The sequence below is a fragment of the Vulpes vulpes genome, chromosome 2 (assembly GCF_048418805.1).
Source record: "Vulpes vulpes isolate BD-2025 chromosome 2, VulVul3, whole genome shotgun sequence".
Lineage (NCBI taxonomy): Eukaryota > Metazoa > Chordata > Mammalia > Carnivora > Canidae > Vulpes > Vulpes vulpes.
Window position 1 is genome coordinate 43,922,845 of NC_132781.1, and position 13,483 is coordinate 43,936,327.

Consider the following 13,483-nt stretch of genomic DNA (forward strand, 5'->3'; position numbering starts at 1 on the left):
TGACGAGCTCTTCGGCCACAGAGAACTACCACATGTAACAGTAAATATCCAGAGTGAAATAGGTGAAGAGATTAAGAATACACTTATGGTGAGCACTGAGTAATGTATAGAATTGTGGAATCACTGTACTGTGCACCTGAAACTAATATAACACCGTCTGTTAGCTATACTGGAATTAAATTTTTTTTTTTAAAGAGTAGATATACACATAGAAGCATACATTCTTCCAGGCATGTATGGTATCTCACCAAAGACTTCAGGCTGTTTGTGTGAATGGGCCAAAAAGGAATAAATTTAATTTTTATTTCTTTTTTGATTACTTATGAAAAACTAATCATCGGTTGAGATGATGGCTCTGTAGAAATTATTCACTAAACCTGTCCCTTTCCTCACCTTCTCCCTTTGCTACTGTTCGTGGAGACTCTGCACCAAGTCAGAAAGGTTTCTAGACTTCTGTGATACATATATGAGGCCTAGAAGCTCAGATCCAGAGAGACTCCAAGGAGAATAGGAGGGGAAAGGCAACCAGAGGAAGACACTCACTCCTCAGGGGTGTCTGTGGTAGTGGAAGCTTATAGCGCAGTGGAAGGATGTAGCAGTGAGCCAGGGCAGATGGATAAGGGAGAAAGATGTTTTAGCCTAGGAAGGCAAGACAGTCTCAGAAGTTTGGGAGTGCTAGAGAGAGGAGAGAACATGAAATCCAAAGAAAAGTTAACATGAGTTCATGTGGACCATTAGTGTGATATGAACAAGATTAGAATTTCTAGGGATCCCTGGGTGGCGCAGCGGTTTGGTGCCTGCCTTTGGCCCAGGGCGCGATCCTGGAGACCCGGGATCGAATCCCACGTCGGGCTCCCGGTGCATGGAGCCTGCTTCTCCCTCTGCCTGTGTCTCTGCCTCTCTCTCTCTCTGTGTGTGTGACTATCATAAATAAATAAAAATTTAAAAAAAAAAGATTAGAATTTCTATTTAGAATGGCTTCTACTGTAGCCTTGTGACTCTGGGCTGATTCATGGAAGCCTCTGAATTCACAGATGTCACAGGTATCACTTTTTCTAAGGTGTTATTCAAGGGAAATAGTAATAACAGCAACAACAAAATTAATACTCTGTGACTATCTTGTTCCATACTTGTTCACTCTCCATTCGCTAATGACTTAAAACCCAGAAGAAATATTCTCTATATTGGTTACCCTTTTTTCCTTTAAAGTAGATTCACTACCTACCATGAGCTCCAGCACACCCTCCCACTCCATGTGGAAAACTCTCCCTGAGCCCCTGCTCCACTTTGGTCACCCCCAACCTGCCAGCTCCTTGGCCAAGAGCCAGACCCTGCTTCCAGGGACACTCATGTCCTCTCAGACTGCTGTTTTCCTTCTTGGGCAAGGACGCAGGCACTCACCACTGAACAATCTAGTCCTTCTGTCAGACGGAAGCTGAGGATGGGGAGCAAGCCCATCCACTCTCCATCTTGCAGTGGTGTTCAGGATTTGGCTCTTGCCATAAATAAACTCATCCTCAGATAAAGACTTATTCTGTGACATCATCCCAGTGCTTTAAGGGAATCTCCTCAGGTTCCACCTCTAACTTCCCTATCAGAACTACCCCCCCCCCCCATAGTCTTGTATAGCTCCTTTGCTTGAGGAAATAGGCCAATTTCAGCCTCCTTTGCCTTACCCCACTTTAAATTGTGTAACCAATTCGTGAGCAGCCTTGATCGCCAGTGCTCCCACTTTATCTTTTCCAACAGTGTCCTCAGGTGGCAGGAATTTTAATTGCAGTTGGATTCAGCCAGAGCTCAATAGCTCCTAGCCTCCCCTACAACCATTGCCAGAGCTCTAGTATTCTTGTCTCTGCTACAATCAAGAATGTCCATAGGCCACCCAGATACCAACCTTGTCTCCTTCATTTGCAATTGTATTTGGAGATTCTAAGCTCCCCAGTTGGGGAAAGGAAGGGGAACTTTTGGGGGCACCTTTCTGTTTGTGCTGAAAAAAGAGGAGACTTCTGGCAGGGCAATTTGTTGCTCGAAATTTATCTGAGCCTCCTAGCGGTGTCAGTTAGGGCCCTACTCAATAACCCTACCCAGCATAAAATACCACCAACAATGTTTGTCCCTTCTGCCCACATTGGGGAGGGACTGTTAACAGCTCCTAACCCATCAAGACTTTCAAACTAAGGATTTTGCCAAGAAGATAAAATCAGGGCTGGTGGTGCACCCATACTTTCTTAGGACTTCTGTTGCCAACTTTTTCACCCTATTCCATCCTAGTTTTAGAAAGGCATATATATTTTTTAATGTTTAGAAAAGGTATATTTTTTATTATTTTTGTCCTAGATTTATTGAGGCATTATAACATATAACATTGTATTAGTCTAAGGTGTACAACATAATGATTTGATTGTGTATATATTGAGAAATTGTCACCACAATAGGTTTAGTTAACATCCATCACCTCACATAGTTATAAGATTTTTTTTCTTGTGACGAGAACTTTTATGATCTACTCTCTTAGCAACTTTTTTTTTATTGGAGTTCAATTTGCCAACATATAGCATATCACCCAGTGCTCGTCCCGTCAAGTACCCCCCTCAGTGCCCGTCACCCAGTCACCCCAACCTCCACTACCCCTTGTTCGTTTCCCAGAGTTAGGAGTCCAAAGTGGAGTGGGGTGCCCACCTCCACTATCCCTTGTTCGTTTCCCAGAGTTAGGAGTCTCTCATGTTCTGTCATCCTTGCAACTTTCAAATATATGGCATAGGATTGTTAACTATAATCCCAAGGCTGTACATTACATTTCCAGAATTTATTTATCTTATAACTGGAAGGTACCTTATGACCACCTTCACACATTCCCCCACCTCCTAATCCCTGTCTCTGGTAATCACTAATCTGTTCTCTCTTTCTGTGAGTTCAGTTCTTTCAGATTCCACACACAAGTGAGATCATATAGCACTTGCCTTTCCCTGACTTATTTCGCTTAGCATAATGACTTTGAAGGTCCATCCATTTTGTTACAAATGACAGGATTTCTTTCTTTTTATGGCTGAATAATATTTCATTGTATGTATGTACATCACATTTTCTTCATTCATCCATCGATGGACACTTTGGTTGTTTACATGTCTTGGCTATTGTAAATAACGCTGCAACAAACATGGAGGTTCAGATATCCCTTTGAGATAGTGATTTCATGTCCTTTGGATATATACCCAAAAGTTGGATTTGCTGGATCATATAGTGGTTCTATTTTTAAAATTTTGAGGAACCTCCCTATTGTTTTTAAAGTGGCTCTACCAATTTACATTCCAACAGTGTACAAGGGTTCTATTTTCTCCACATCTGCATCAATATTTGTTACTTCTTTTCTTTTTGATAATAGCCATTCTAACAGGTGTGATGTGATATCTCATTGTAGTTTTGATTTGCATTTCTAGAAAGGTGTATTTTATTATATTCTGGTAGAAGTCTAGGCAACAGAATCCCGCCTTAAGACTGGAGCATCTCTGAAGGATCATTGGGTAGCTTTGTTCAGTGGGCTTGGCTTCTAAGGCTGTGCCACTGCACATGAATGTTGCTGACACACTTTCCTGTCAAGAACCCAGTGACTAAAAAAAAAAAAAAAAAAAAAGAACCCAGTGACTCTGGTGACCATTGGACCAGGACCCAGACAGCTGTGCATACAGTAGTACATTAAAAGCTTCTATCACTTTGCCTGAAGCACTCCCAGTAGTTGGCCTCTTCTACCTGAAGACCTATGACCTAACCACCTTCTCAAGGATCTATTCTCCCCACTCCACTTTGGACATCTGCTGCCAATCTTGTCTGCTCTTTCTGTAGGGTATCCCATACCTGTCCCATGTCTGCCTTCCAGGGGGTTTGGACAGATGGTGTCTACCAGGAAATGTTCTTGGACCTGGAAGCAAGAAGAACACTGCCTTTCATTTCAAGTGTGACCAGAATCACTTTGCTATAGAGTCTATACTTATGCCAAGTGGCCATACTTCCTCCCCATGCCTAAATCCAAGGGTCTCTTAAGTCCACAGGCACTGGTCTCTGCAAGAGTTCCCCAGACCCTTCACTTCCCCTGCAAGAGCCCTAGAGTTCCTCCTATGCCAAAGCAGCCTGAGCCTCAGTGCTGTTACCATCTATAAAGAAATTTGCCAGCTTCCTCAAAAAAATACCATGATGATCCTCCAAAGATGGCAATGGAGGGAGATACCCCACCATCAGAGGAAAGGATTGTTGGACTCCTAGCCCTGATTAACTCTGTTCAAGATTCACCTTCCCCAGGTGATCTTGACCTAAGTGCTATTGCCACCACCATGGTGGCTCTAGCAAGTGCTATTCTCTAACTCCCTCCATTACAAGAATGGGACAGGACTCTCTCCTTCATTCCCCACTGCACAGCTGAATATGAGACAGGAATCTTTCATAAGATTCTCCCACTTTCCAGAAATAATCAATATGAATACAGTACTGAATTGAATCTGCAGCTGTAAGGATGTGCCCGATTCTTTTAAACAAGTCAAAGTGAAATGGATTATGGAGATACCAAGAACATTGTTTTGCCTTACTAATTAGGACACTGTATATTATCATTAGTTTGGATTTACATTCTCTACCACCTTCTTAGACCTAGTTTCTTCGATGGTGATTACTTCTGGAATTTTTTGTTTTCCTACCTGTTGGACAAAAGCTGCAGTCACAGTTAGATGTGGGTTTAGCAGGGAGCCTGGAGTGTGCCATTTATGAAGTGCTCACAGATTTCAGGTTCTAGAGGAGACATCCATTCAGTTTCAGAAGATTCCTTTTGTCCTGGAAAAAACTCTTAAAGGCGCCTGTTAGTGAAGATACTGAACAAGTACTCATTCACACACTGTTTGGGAAACTATTTTAGGGTTCAGTAAAGACTTGGGGCCTGGATGCTTGACCCATTTCCCCTGCACGCAGACCCCTTCCATCTCCAGTCCAAGTCCTCCAGGGGGAAAGAAGGAAAAAAAATTAAATAATCAATTCTCTTTCTGCTCCTATCACTTCTTTGATTTTAAACTTTGAAATTTTCCAACAATAGTTACTGAATTTAGAGAAACAACATGGTTTTAGTTGTCTGGGTACCATCACTGATGCTTTAATATCTGATAAATCTGCTAAAGATTAGTTTAATGACAACATTTTTCTATTTAAGGCAAACATAATTTTCAAGAGTTCCTTGACACATTTTTTTAAACTTTGGTAGATGTTAGTAATCTTTTATTGCAAAGGAGTATAAAAATTTTATTTTTATTAAAGTATTTTAAAAGGTCAAAAAGAACTAAAAGCCTTCTAACAAGAGTCAACTCTTTTAACAAAAGTTCCCCTCACCAGAGGCAATTCCTTTTGACTCTTTTGACTGTTTCTTCTTTTTTTTTTTTTTAATTTTAATTTATTCATGAGAGATAGAGAGAGGCAGAGACATAGATAGGCAGAGGGAGAAGCAGGCTCCTTGAGGGGAGCCCAGTGCAGGGCTTGATCCCAGGACCCCAGGATCACGACCTAAGCAGAAGGCAGACACGCTCAACCACTGAGCCACCCAGATACCCCTTGACTGTTTCTTCTGACATTCACACATTTCTGTGTTTCTAATATTATACAATATTGCTATCTTTTCATTCATCAATTTTAAACCTTTTCAGTTGATTTCCTCTTATTATAGATGAAAGTTTAGCTCTGTTGTACCACCATTCTCTTATCCTATCCCCCCAATGTAATTACATTACCATTTGGGGTTAAATAAAAATGTAGTGTTTACATGATTTTACAGCTGAACACTGTAACATATTTAATTGCTCCTTTTTCATTTTTTGTTTTTCCTGAAGTAAATAATTAGCTCTTATTTTTTTAATTGCTAAGTTTTCTTTGTATTTCCTGATAATTCCCACTCTATCCATTTGTCTTTTCATATAACTTCCCAAAAGGAAAATTTGGGGGAAAGTTTTATCTTAACTTTTTTAGTTCCTTTTTTTTTTCTTGATGACATCTCTTCTAGAGATCTTAATTCTCTTTCTAGGGCTGCCTGGGTGGCGCAGGGGTTGAGCTCTTCCTTTGGCCCAGGGCGCGATCCTGGAGACCCGGGATCCAGTCCCACATGGGGCTTCCTGCAGGGAGCCTGCTTCTCCCTCTGCCTATGTCTCTGCCCACCCCCCCTCTCTGTGTGTGTGTGACTATAATAAATAAATAAAAATTAAAAAAAAATTCTCTATCTAGGGTCTTCCCCGCACCCCAGATCTGCTACTCAGTTGCCTTCCTGAAATGCATTCTGCTGCTATCATAGGAATTTACTTTGCCTTATTCTGAGGTAGCACATCTCCAGCAGTTTTCTGAGAAAAAAGTGGGCGAATGGCAAATTTTTTGAGACCTTTCATGTCTGAAATGTTTTTATTCAGCCCTCACATTTGATCTGTTGTTTGCCAGGAAACAATCTTGAAGACAATGCCTCACTGTCTTTTTTGAGAAATTGATATAATTCACATACCACAAATTTCACCAATTTATAGTGTATCGTTCAGTAGTTATTAGTATATCTACAAGGCTTTGCAATCATCACCACTAATTTTAGAATATTTTCATGACTCCAAAAAGAAACTCCGCACCCATTAGCAGTTACTGTCCCTTGCTTCTCTCTACCACAGCCCCTGGCAACCACTAATCTACTTTCTATCTCTAAGATTTGCCTATTCTAGCTAGACATTGCATATAAATGGAGTCATACAACAGGTGGCCTTTTGTATCTGGATTCTTTCACTTAGCTTAATGTTTCAAGGTTCATCTTTGGTCTATGTATCAATATTTCATTCATGTTTTATGACTGAACAGTATTCTATTATATGGGTATACCAAATTTTATTTATCCATTTATCAGTTGCAGACATATGGGTTGTTCCTACTTTCTGGATATTGTATATAACGCTGCTATGAAGGTTTTTTTTTACAAATTTTGTGGGAGCATATGCGTTCAGTTCCCTTGGGTGTCTAACAGGGGGTGGAATTGCTGAGTCATAGGGAAACTATGTTTAACTTCTTGAGGAGGTAGCTCCATTGTCTGAAAAAGCTTGGAAACTACCAAGATTGCTGTTGAGAAGTCTAAAGCCTTTCTGAAACCTGATTCTGTGCATTGTGACCTTTTCTTTTTTGTTTGTAGTTTTGTTTCTTTCCAGAAGCTGGAGAATCACCCCCCCTTTCCTCCAAGACTGAAATTTCATAATGCTGCTATGCCTTGATATAGGGCTGTTTTCATCTACTGATCTCAGCATTCACTGGGCCTTTTTTCTCTTGTGAAACTCGGGTCCTTAAATTCTGTGTGTTGTCTTCCATGGCATCACTGTTGCTACTGCACAAAGGTACCCTGCTGAGGAGGTGGGTGGAGACTGAAATCTAACCAGGATTCTATTCACTAAACTGTGCGCTTTAGCTTAAGGCTATGTCTGCTTACAGGAGGGGCATCCTTTTCTTTCCACGTCTTTTTCTGCTTACTGAGCTGCACTCACAGAGTGTATTCATCCATGGTAGGTGTCTTTTTCTCATTTACACAAAGGTAACCTAGAAGTTGGTGGTGACACCGCCCTCCCTCTTTGAAACTCCCATTATTCAGACATTGGATCTCCTAGATTAAGTCTCTCAAATCCCTATATTTTCTCTCCTATTTTCCATCTTTTTATTTCACTTTCTGAGACCTTCTGTCAACCTGATCTCCTAATCCTACCGAATCCTTGTTTCTGCATGTTTTAATGTCTAAGAGCTTTGGTTCTCTAAATGTTTGCTTTGTACAACATCTTGTTCACATTTCATGAATGCAACATCTTATCTCTCAGAGTATTAATAATTATTTTTTGAAGGTTTGTTTTCTCTGTTGTTTCTCCTTTCTTTCTGTTTTACTGTTTTGGTCTCTGTATCTCATCTCTACATCACACCAATGGACAAGTTCCTTCTCCAACACTAGCCTGTTTCTCAAAGAGGGTAACATAGAAAGTCTTTGGACTAGGGACTTCAGACACAGTCGAGAATGGAGAGTACCAGAGTGAAAACAGGGACAGCCTGAGTCTGTTTACTGAATATAGATAGAGACCTCTATAATCTAAGTTTTCCCACCAAGCTCTAGGCAAAAAGGAGAAAACAAAAGGAGCAAACAACTGATACCTATATCTTTGGGGTATAAGAAAAATATTATAGGACTTTTATTTGTAATTATTTTATCCCATCATTGCCTAGCTTCAATTTTTTGTTTTTAAATATTTTAAAATGAATAATTTATGGGGTGCTTGTGTGGCTCAATAGGTTGAGCATCTGCCTTTGGCTCAGGTCATGATTTAAGGGTTCTGGGATCAAGCCCCATGTCGGGCTTTCTGCTCAGAGGGGGTCTGCTTCTCCCACTCCCTCTGCCTGCCACTCCCCCTGCTTGTGCTCTCTCTCTCTAATAAATAAATAAAATCTTTAAAGAAACTAAAAATAAAATGAATAATTCATAAATATACATATATTGGGGCCCATGCTTAACATTGTTACTGAGGAAAGCACATAATCAAAACAGAGTTCAGAGGCCACTGCATTAAACTATGAATTTTTGTACAGTAAATCACATTGATTTCAATTCTCGCATTTGATTTATAGCTATATCATGAAAACAAGCCAATACAATGTGATATCTTACAGAAATTTTGCTTATATGGTCCTGGGGTCCTGGGATCACGTCCCACATCAGGGTCTCTGCTCAGCGGGGAATCTGCTTCTCTCTCTCTCAAATAAATAAGTCTTTTTATTTTTATTTTTTAAAGATTCTATGCATCTATTCATGAGAGACACACACACAGGGAGAGAGGCAGACACAGGCAGAGGGAAAAGCAGGCCCCACGCAAGGAGCTGAATGCGGGACTCGATCCCGGGACTCCAGGATCATGCCCTGGGCTGAAGGCAGGCACTAAACCGCTGAGCCACCCAGGGATCCCCTAAGTAAGTGTTTTTTAAAAAATTTTTTTGCTTACAACAAAAATGAGACTAATATACCTACAAGAAGTCAATGTTCCATCCGGAACAAAATTCTACTCAATTTTGGATAATTCAAGAAAATGTAAAAAAAAAAAAAATGTGTTTTTCCCTCCTACTTACCACTGGTTCTTTCCTGATAAGCAGGAAACAGGAAGCAACACCCTACAGTACATTTCAGTCTACATTAAATTAACAATGACATATTAAGTGCCTGACTGCCATGGCAAATATGAGTTTTCTGACCCACATGAAAACTGAAATATGCACACACATGCTCTTTTAAGTATACAATGTTGCATGGACATTGAGCTCATTGCATGTAACGGTAATGTGTAGAGGTGGCATAGGATGTATAGAACAATAGAAATAAAGGAACTAAAACTAAGAACTAATGACAAAGAGAGGAACATTCAAGAAATACTGCTGATCTTGGATTATTAGTTGAAAGGAGCAGTTACTTTAACTTTGGAATTTGATGCTTAAGTACCTCATTATTTTTGCTTTGCCCATCTTTCTAATTTTCGTAATTCCCCAAAGGATTTAACTAATCTAGTGTTAAAGCAGAGATCCATAAAGGGAATTTGAATTAGAAATATCCTAAAACAGGGCAGCCCCGGTGGTGCAGCGGTTTAGCGCTACCTGCAGCCCGGGGTGTGATCCTGGAGACCCAGGATCGAGTCCCACGTCAGGCTCCCAGCGTGGAGCCTGCTTCTCCCTCTGCCTATGTCTCTGCCTCTCTGTGTGTGTGTGTCTCTATGAATAAATAAATAAAATCTTAAAAAAAGAAATATCCTAAAACATCCCAATGTCTTCAGCGAAATCAACTTCTTATGTAAGTTTGATTAAATAGAACCTACAAAAATACCGTAAAATGTTTCCGAGTCAATAGGTTCATAAAGAGATTTGAAGATTGACCCAGCTACTCTTTTAGCTCAGATGCCTTCAAATAATTTACTATAACCTTTACCAAAGCAAAGCAAAAAAACACAATTTCTTATAGTTAGAAAAGAGACAAAAGTAGTATATCTGCTTGAAAGAATTATGAAACCTGTGCAATCTGACATCTGCCAAGCTGCAAAATCTGGCATCTCTCCATCACAAGAGGGCAGTAGCGCTCAACCATCTTTAATGGAAACCCAACAGAGCCAAGGAGGCTTCATTAGAGAAATCATTACAGCCAGTTGTTAATACATCAATCTTTCATTGGAAAACTCAGGCAAACAGGAACCACAGCCCAGATAGGTCCAGAGCTTCTGTCCCCAGTAACAAAAAGACAGGAAATAAGCAAAAGGGGCTTGTGAAAGGGAGAAGCCTCCCTCCCCATCCTCATGTCCTTGAATCACCGTGGAGATGGCTGACTAGCTTAATAATGGCTGCAGATAGGGGTCTGTTTCATTTGGATGTTCAGATAAGAACACTGTGGCAGGCATCAAGGGAACAGAGCTCTTAATGGGGATTTGGGAAGGGCAGAATAAAAACTGTTGGGTGCAACAAAGCTGATATCTCAGAAAATGAATTAGGCTTGGTTTTAGGAATGAAACCTTGAATAAACTTTAGATTCATTAACATTGGAACATTAAGATAATCAAAGTAAACTTTGCAACCTATAGCATACCTTGTAAAGGTAGGAAACTAATTAATACAACAGGGATCAATTATAATAAATGCACCTCAATATTTTTAAATGTTTATGTTGATTGGTTGATTGGTCTAGTATTATATAACTTGAGATGAATCAGGTATTTTTAATGTGCTCTCATGATCAGCATCTGTTTTTGTTTCCATTCATTACGGTCACTTATGTTAATAAGCTATAATCTGAAAAGACTTTTAAGATTTGAAAAACCTAACTTAATCATTCCGTACTTTAGTCCCGGAACAATTTAGAAAAAAGATAGTACTTCTGTGTGTGTTAAAAGAGAGAATTTTACAAAATTGTAACCCTATGTTTTAAAGTTACCCTCAAGGGATCCCTGGGTGGCGCACGGTTTGGCGCCTGCCTTTGGCCCAGGGCGTGATCCTGGAGACCCGGGATCGAATCCCACATCGGGCTCCCGGTGCATGGAGCCTGCTTCTCCCTCTGCCTGTGTCTCTGCATCTCTCTCTCTCTCTGTGTGACTATCATAAATAAATAAAAATTTAAAAAATAAATAAATAAAGTTACCTTCAAATAAAAATTGAGTCTTGTGAATATTTCCCAGTTTTTATGTGACTTTCATATCTCATATTGTACCTTTTGTTACCAAAACTTTGAAACCATAGAAAGGCTAAATCTAATTCAAGGAATCTTGTTCCTTCATTAAAAAAAAAAAAGAAGGGCTAGAATATAGGGAAATAAAATATGTTCTGTCATTCTAATAGATACCCATGAGGCACAGAATTATCATTGTTGTCAATAAGCCATTAGATAGAAGATGATATTTAAAAACTCCTATTCAATTATGAGTATCATTTAATGGTTTAGTCAACTCAAATTAGCAAACATTTATTGGGTTAGGCACTATAGTAGACACTAGGATTAACAAAAATGTATAAAACACCAAGCTGAGGGTGAGAGTCAACCTAAAAGAAGGAAGGTAATTAATATGTTTTAGAAACTATAACATTGTTAATCCTCATAAAAATTCTGAGGTATTATCCCTGTTTTATGGAAGATGAAACAGGCTAACAGCGATTAAGTGGACTGCTCAAAGTCACAGAACTAGTTGGTGTAGAGCCAAATTGGAACCCAGATCTGTTCAACTTTTATAATTTTTTTAAAAAGATTTTATTTATTCATGAGAGACACACAGAGAAAGAGGCAGAGACACAGGCAGAGAGAGAAATAGGGCCCATGCAAGGAGCCCGATGTTGGACTCGATCCTAGGACTCCAGGATCACGCCCTCGGCCGAAGGCAGATGCTCAACCGCTGAGCCACTGAGGCGTCCCTCTGTTCAACTTTCAAAGCATATTCCCTTTTCATTGGACCATTCTGTCTGAATATTAGTCATTGACTCCTGGGGAAAAGTAACTTTTATAAATGACAGTTTAATAGTTTTCAATTTGACAAATGAAACATCAAGGTGTGCCGTGATCACATATTTTATTATTTTTTTTAAAGATTCATTTATTTATTGAGAGAGAGAGAGAAAGAGAGAGAGAGAGGCAGAGACACAGGCAGAGGGAGAAGCAGGCTCCATGCAGTAAGCCCAACGTGGGACTCGATCCCGGTTCTCCAGGACCACACCCTGAGCTGCAGGCGGCGCTAAACCGCTGCGCCACCGCGGCTGCCCATGTTTTAAAATAAATTTTAATTAGGAAATATTTTAAACATAGAAGTTAGAGGGGTGCCTGGCTGGTTCAATCAGAAGAGCATGCAACTCTTGACCTTGGGGTTGTGAGCCCAAGCCCCACATTGGGTGTAGAGTTTACTTTAAAATAAGTTAGGATTAACACCTGTGTAGTCATTACAATGCCATATGCTATATTCAATCTTAACGCTATTTATGAGTTAGACACTTTTAAAGAAATAAAACATTATAGAAACAGTTGAGACTTTCTATCTCTCCTTGATCCCATTCTCTTTTCTCTCTAAAGTTAACATTATGATTTGATGTTTATCAGTTTTATGCATTTCTTACTTTTACTACATGCTTATGAATCTATAAACAATATAATCTTATTTTGCAGTGTTTTGGTTTATCTAAAAGAACATTTGTTTAAAAGATTTTATTTATTTATTTGAGAGAGAAAGAAAGAATGAGCAGGGAGGTGGGGCAGAGGAAGAAGAAGCAGACTCCCACGCTGAGCAGGGGATGATGTCAGGCTCGATCTCAGGACCCTGGGATCATGACCTGAGCCAAAGGCAGATGCTTAATCAACTGAGCCACCCAGGTGCCCCAAGAACATATTATTTTACAACATACTTTTTGTGATAATTTGTTTTTGAGATAATCAAAAGTAGTTCTAGTTCTTTAAACATAAAATGCTACATAATATTATATGAATATAGCAACATTTATTATAGTCTATTTTCTTATAATTACATAAAATTCTGCTATGGCTTTAACTTAACATACCTAATGAACTTTCATTATAATACTAGAACTTATATTTTAATAATAGAAGTACAAAACTATCTGAATTAACTTTTTTTTCTTGGTACAGGTCATTCTCGAATTGAAGTATGGAAATTTGGTAATATTGTCATCGAATACCTATACCACTGGGCACACATCTGTTTAGCTCTCATGGAGCTAAACAAAAAACCAAGCAGTGCTATTTTACCCCCGTTGCCCTCCAAAACTGACTCCTGTGTTTATGCAAAAATGCCAAAGGGAAACTTGCCAGGGAAATGCTAATGAATTGGTACTGTATTTAGGATATTTTTGTCATGTTGTTTTGTTAACTATAAAACATTTTCAATTGGAAAGGAGTGCCACATAGACATATTCTTCTCCTAGACATTTCCCTCAGCACTTT

At 39.4% G+C, this 13,483-nt stretch overlaps 1 protein-coding gene across 1 annotated transcript in view; it reads left to right on the forward strand.

Moving 5' to 3' along the window:
* Nucleotides 1-13,483, forward strand: part of EFCAB5 (EF-hand calcium binding domain 5) — a 170,979-nt gene extending 157,496 nt beyond the window's left edge. The window contains exon 24 of the mRNA XM_026016130.2: nt 13,169-13,483. Within this exon, the coding sequence (XP_025871915.2) occupies nt 13,169-13,362 (194 nt within the window). The 3' untranslated portion in view covers nt 13,363-13,483. The remainder of the gene's footprint in view (nt 1-13,168) is intronic.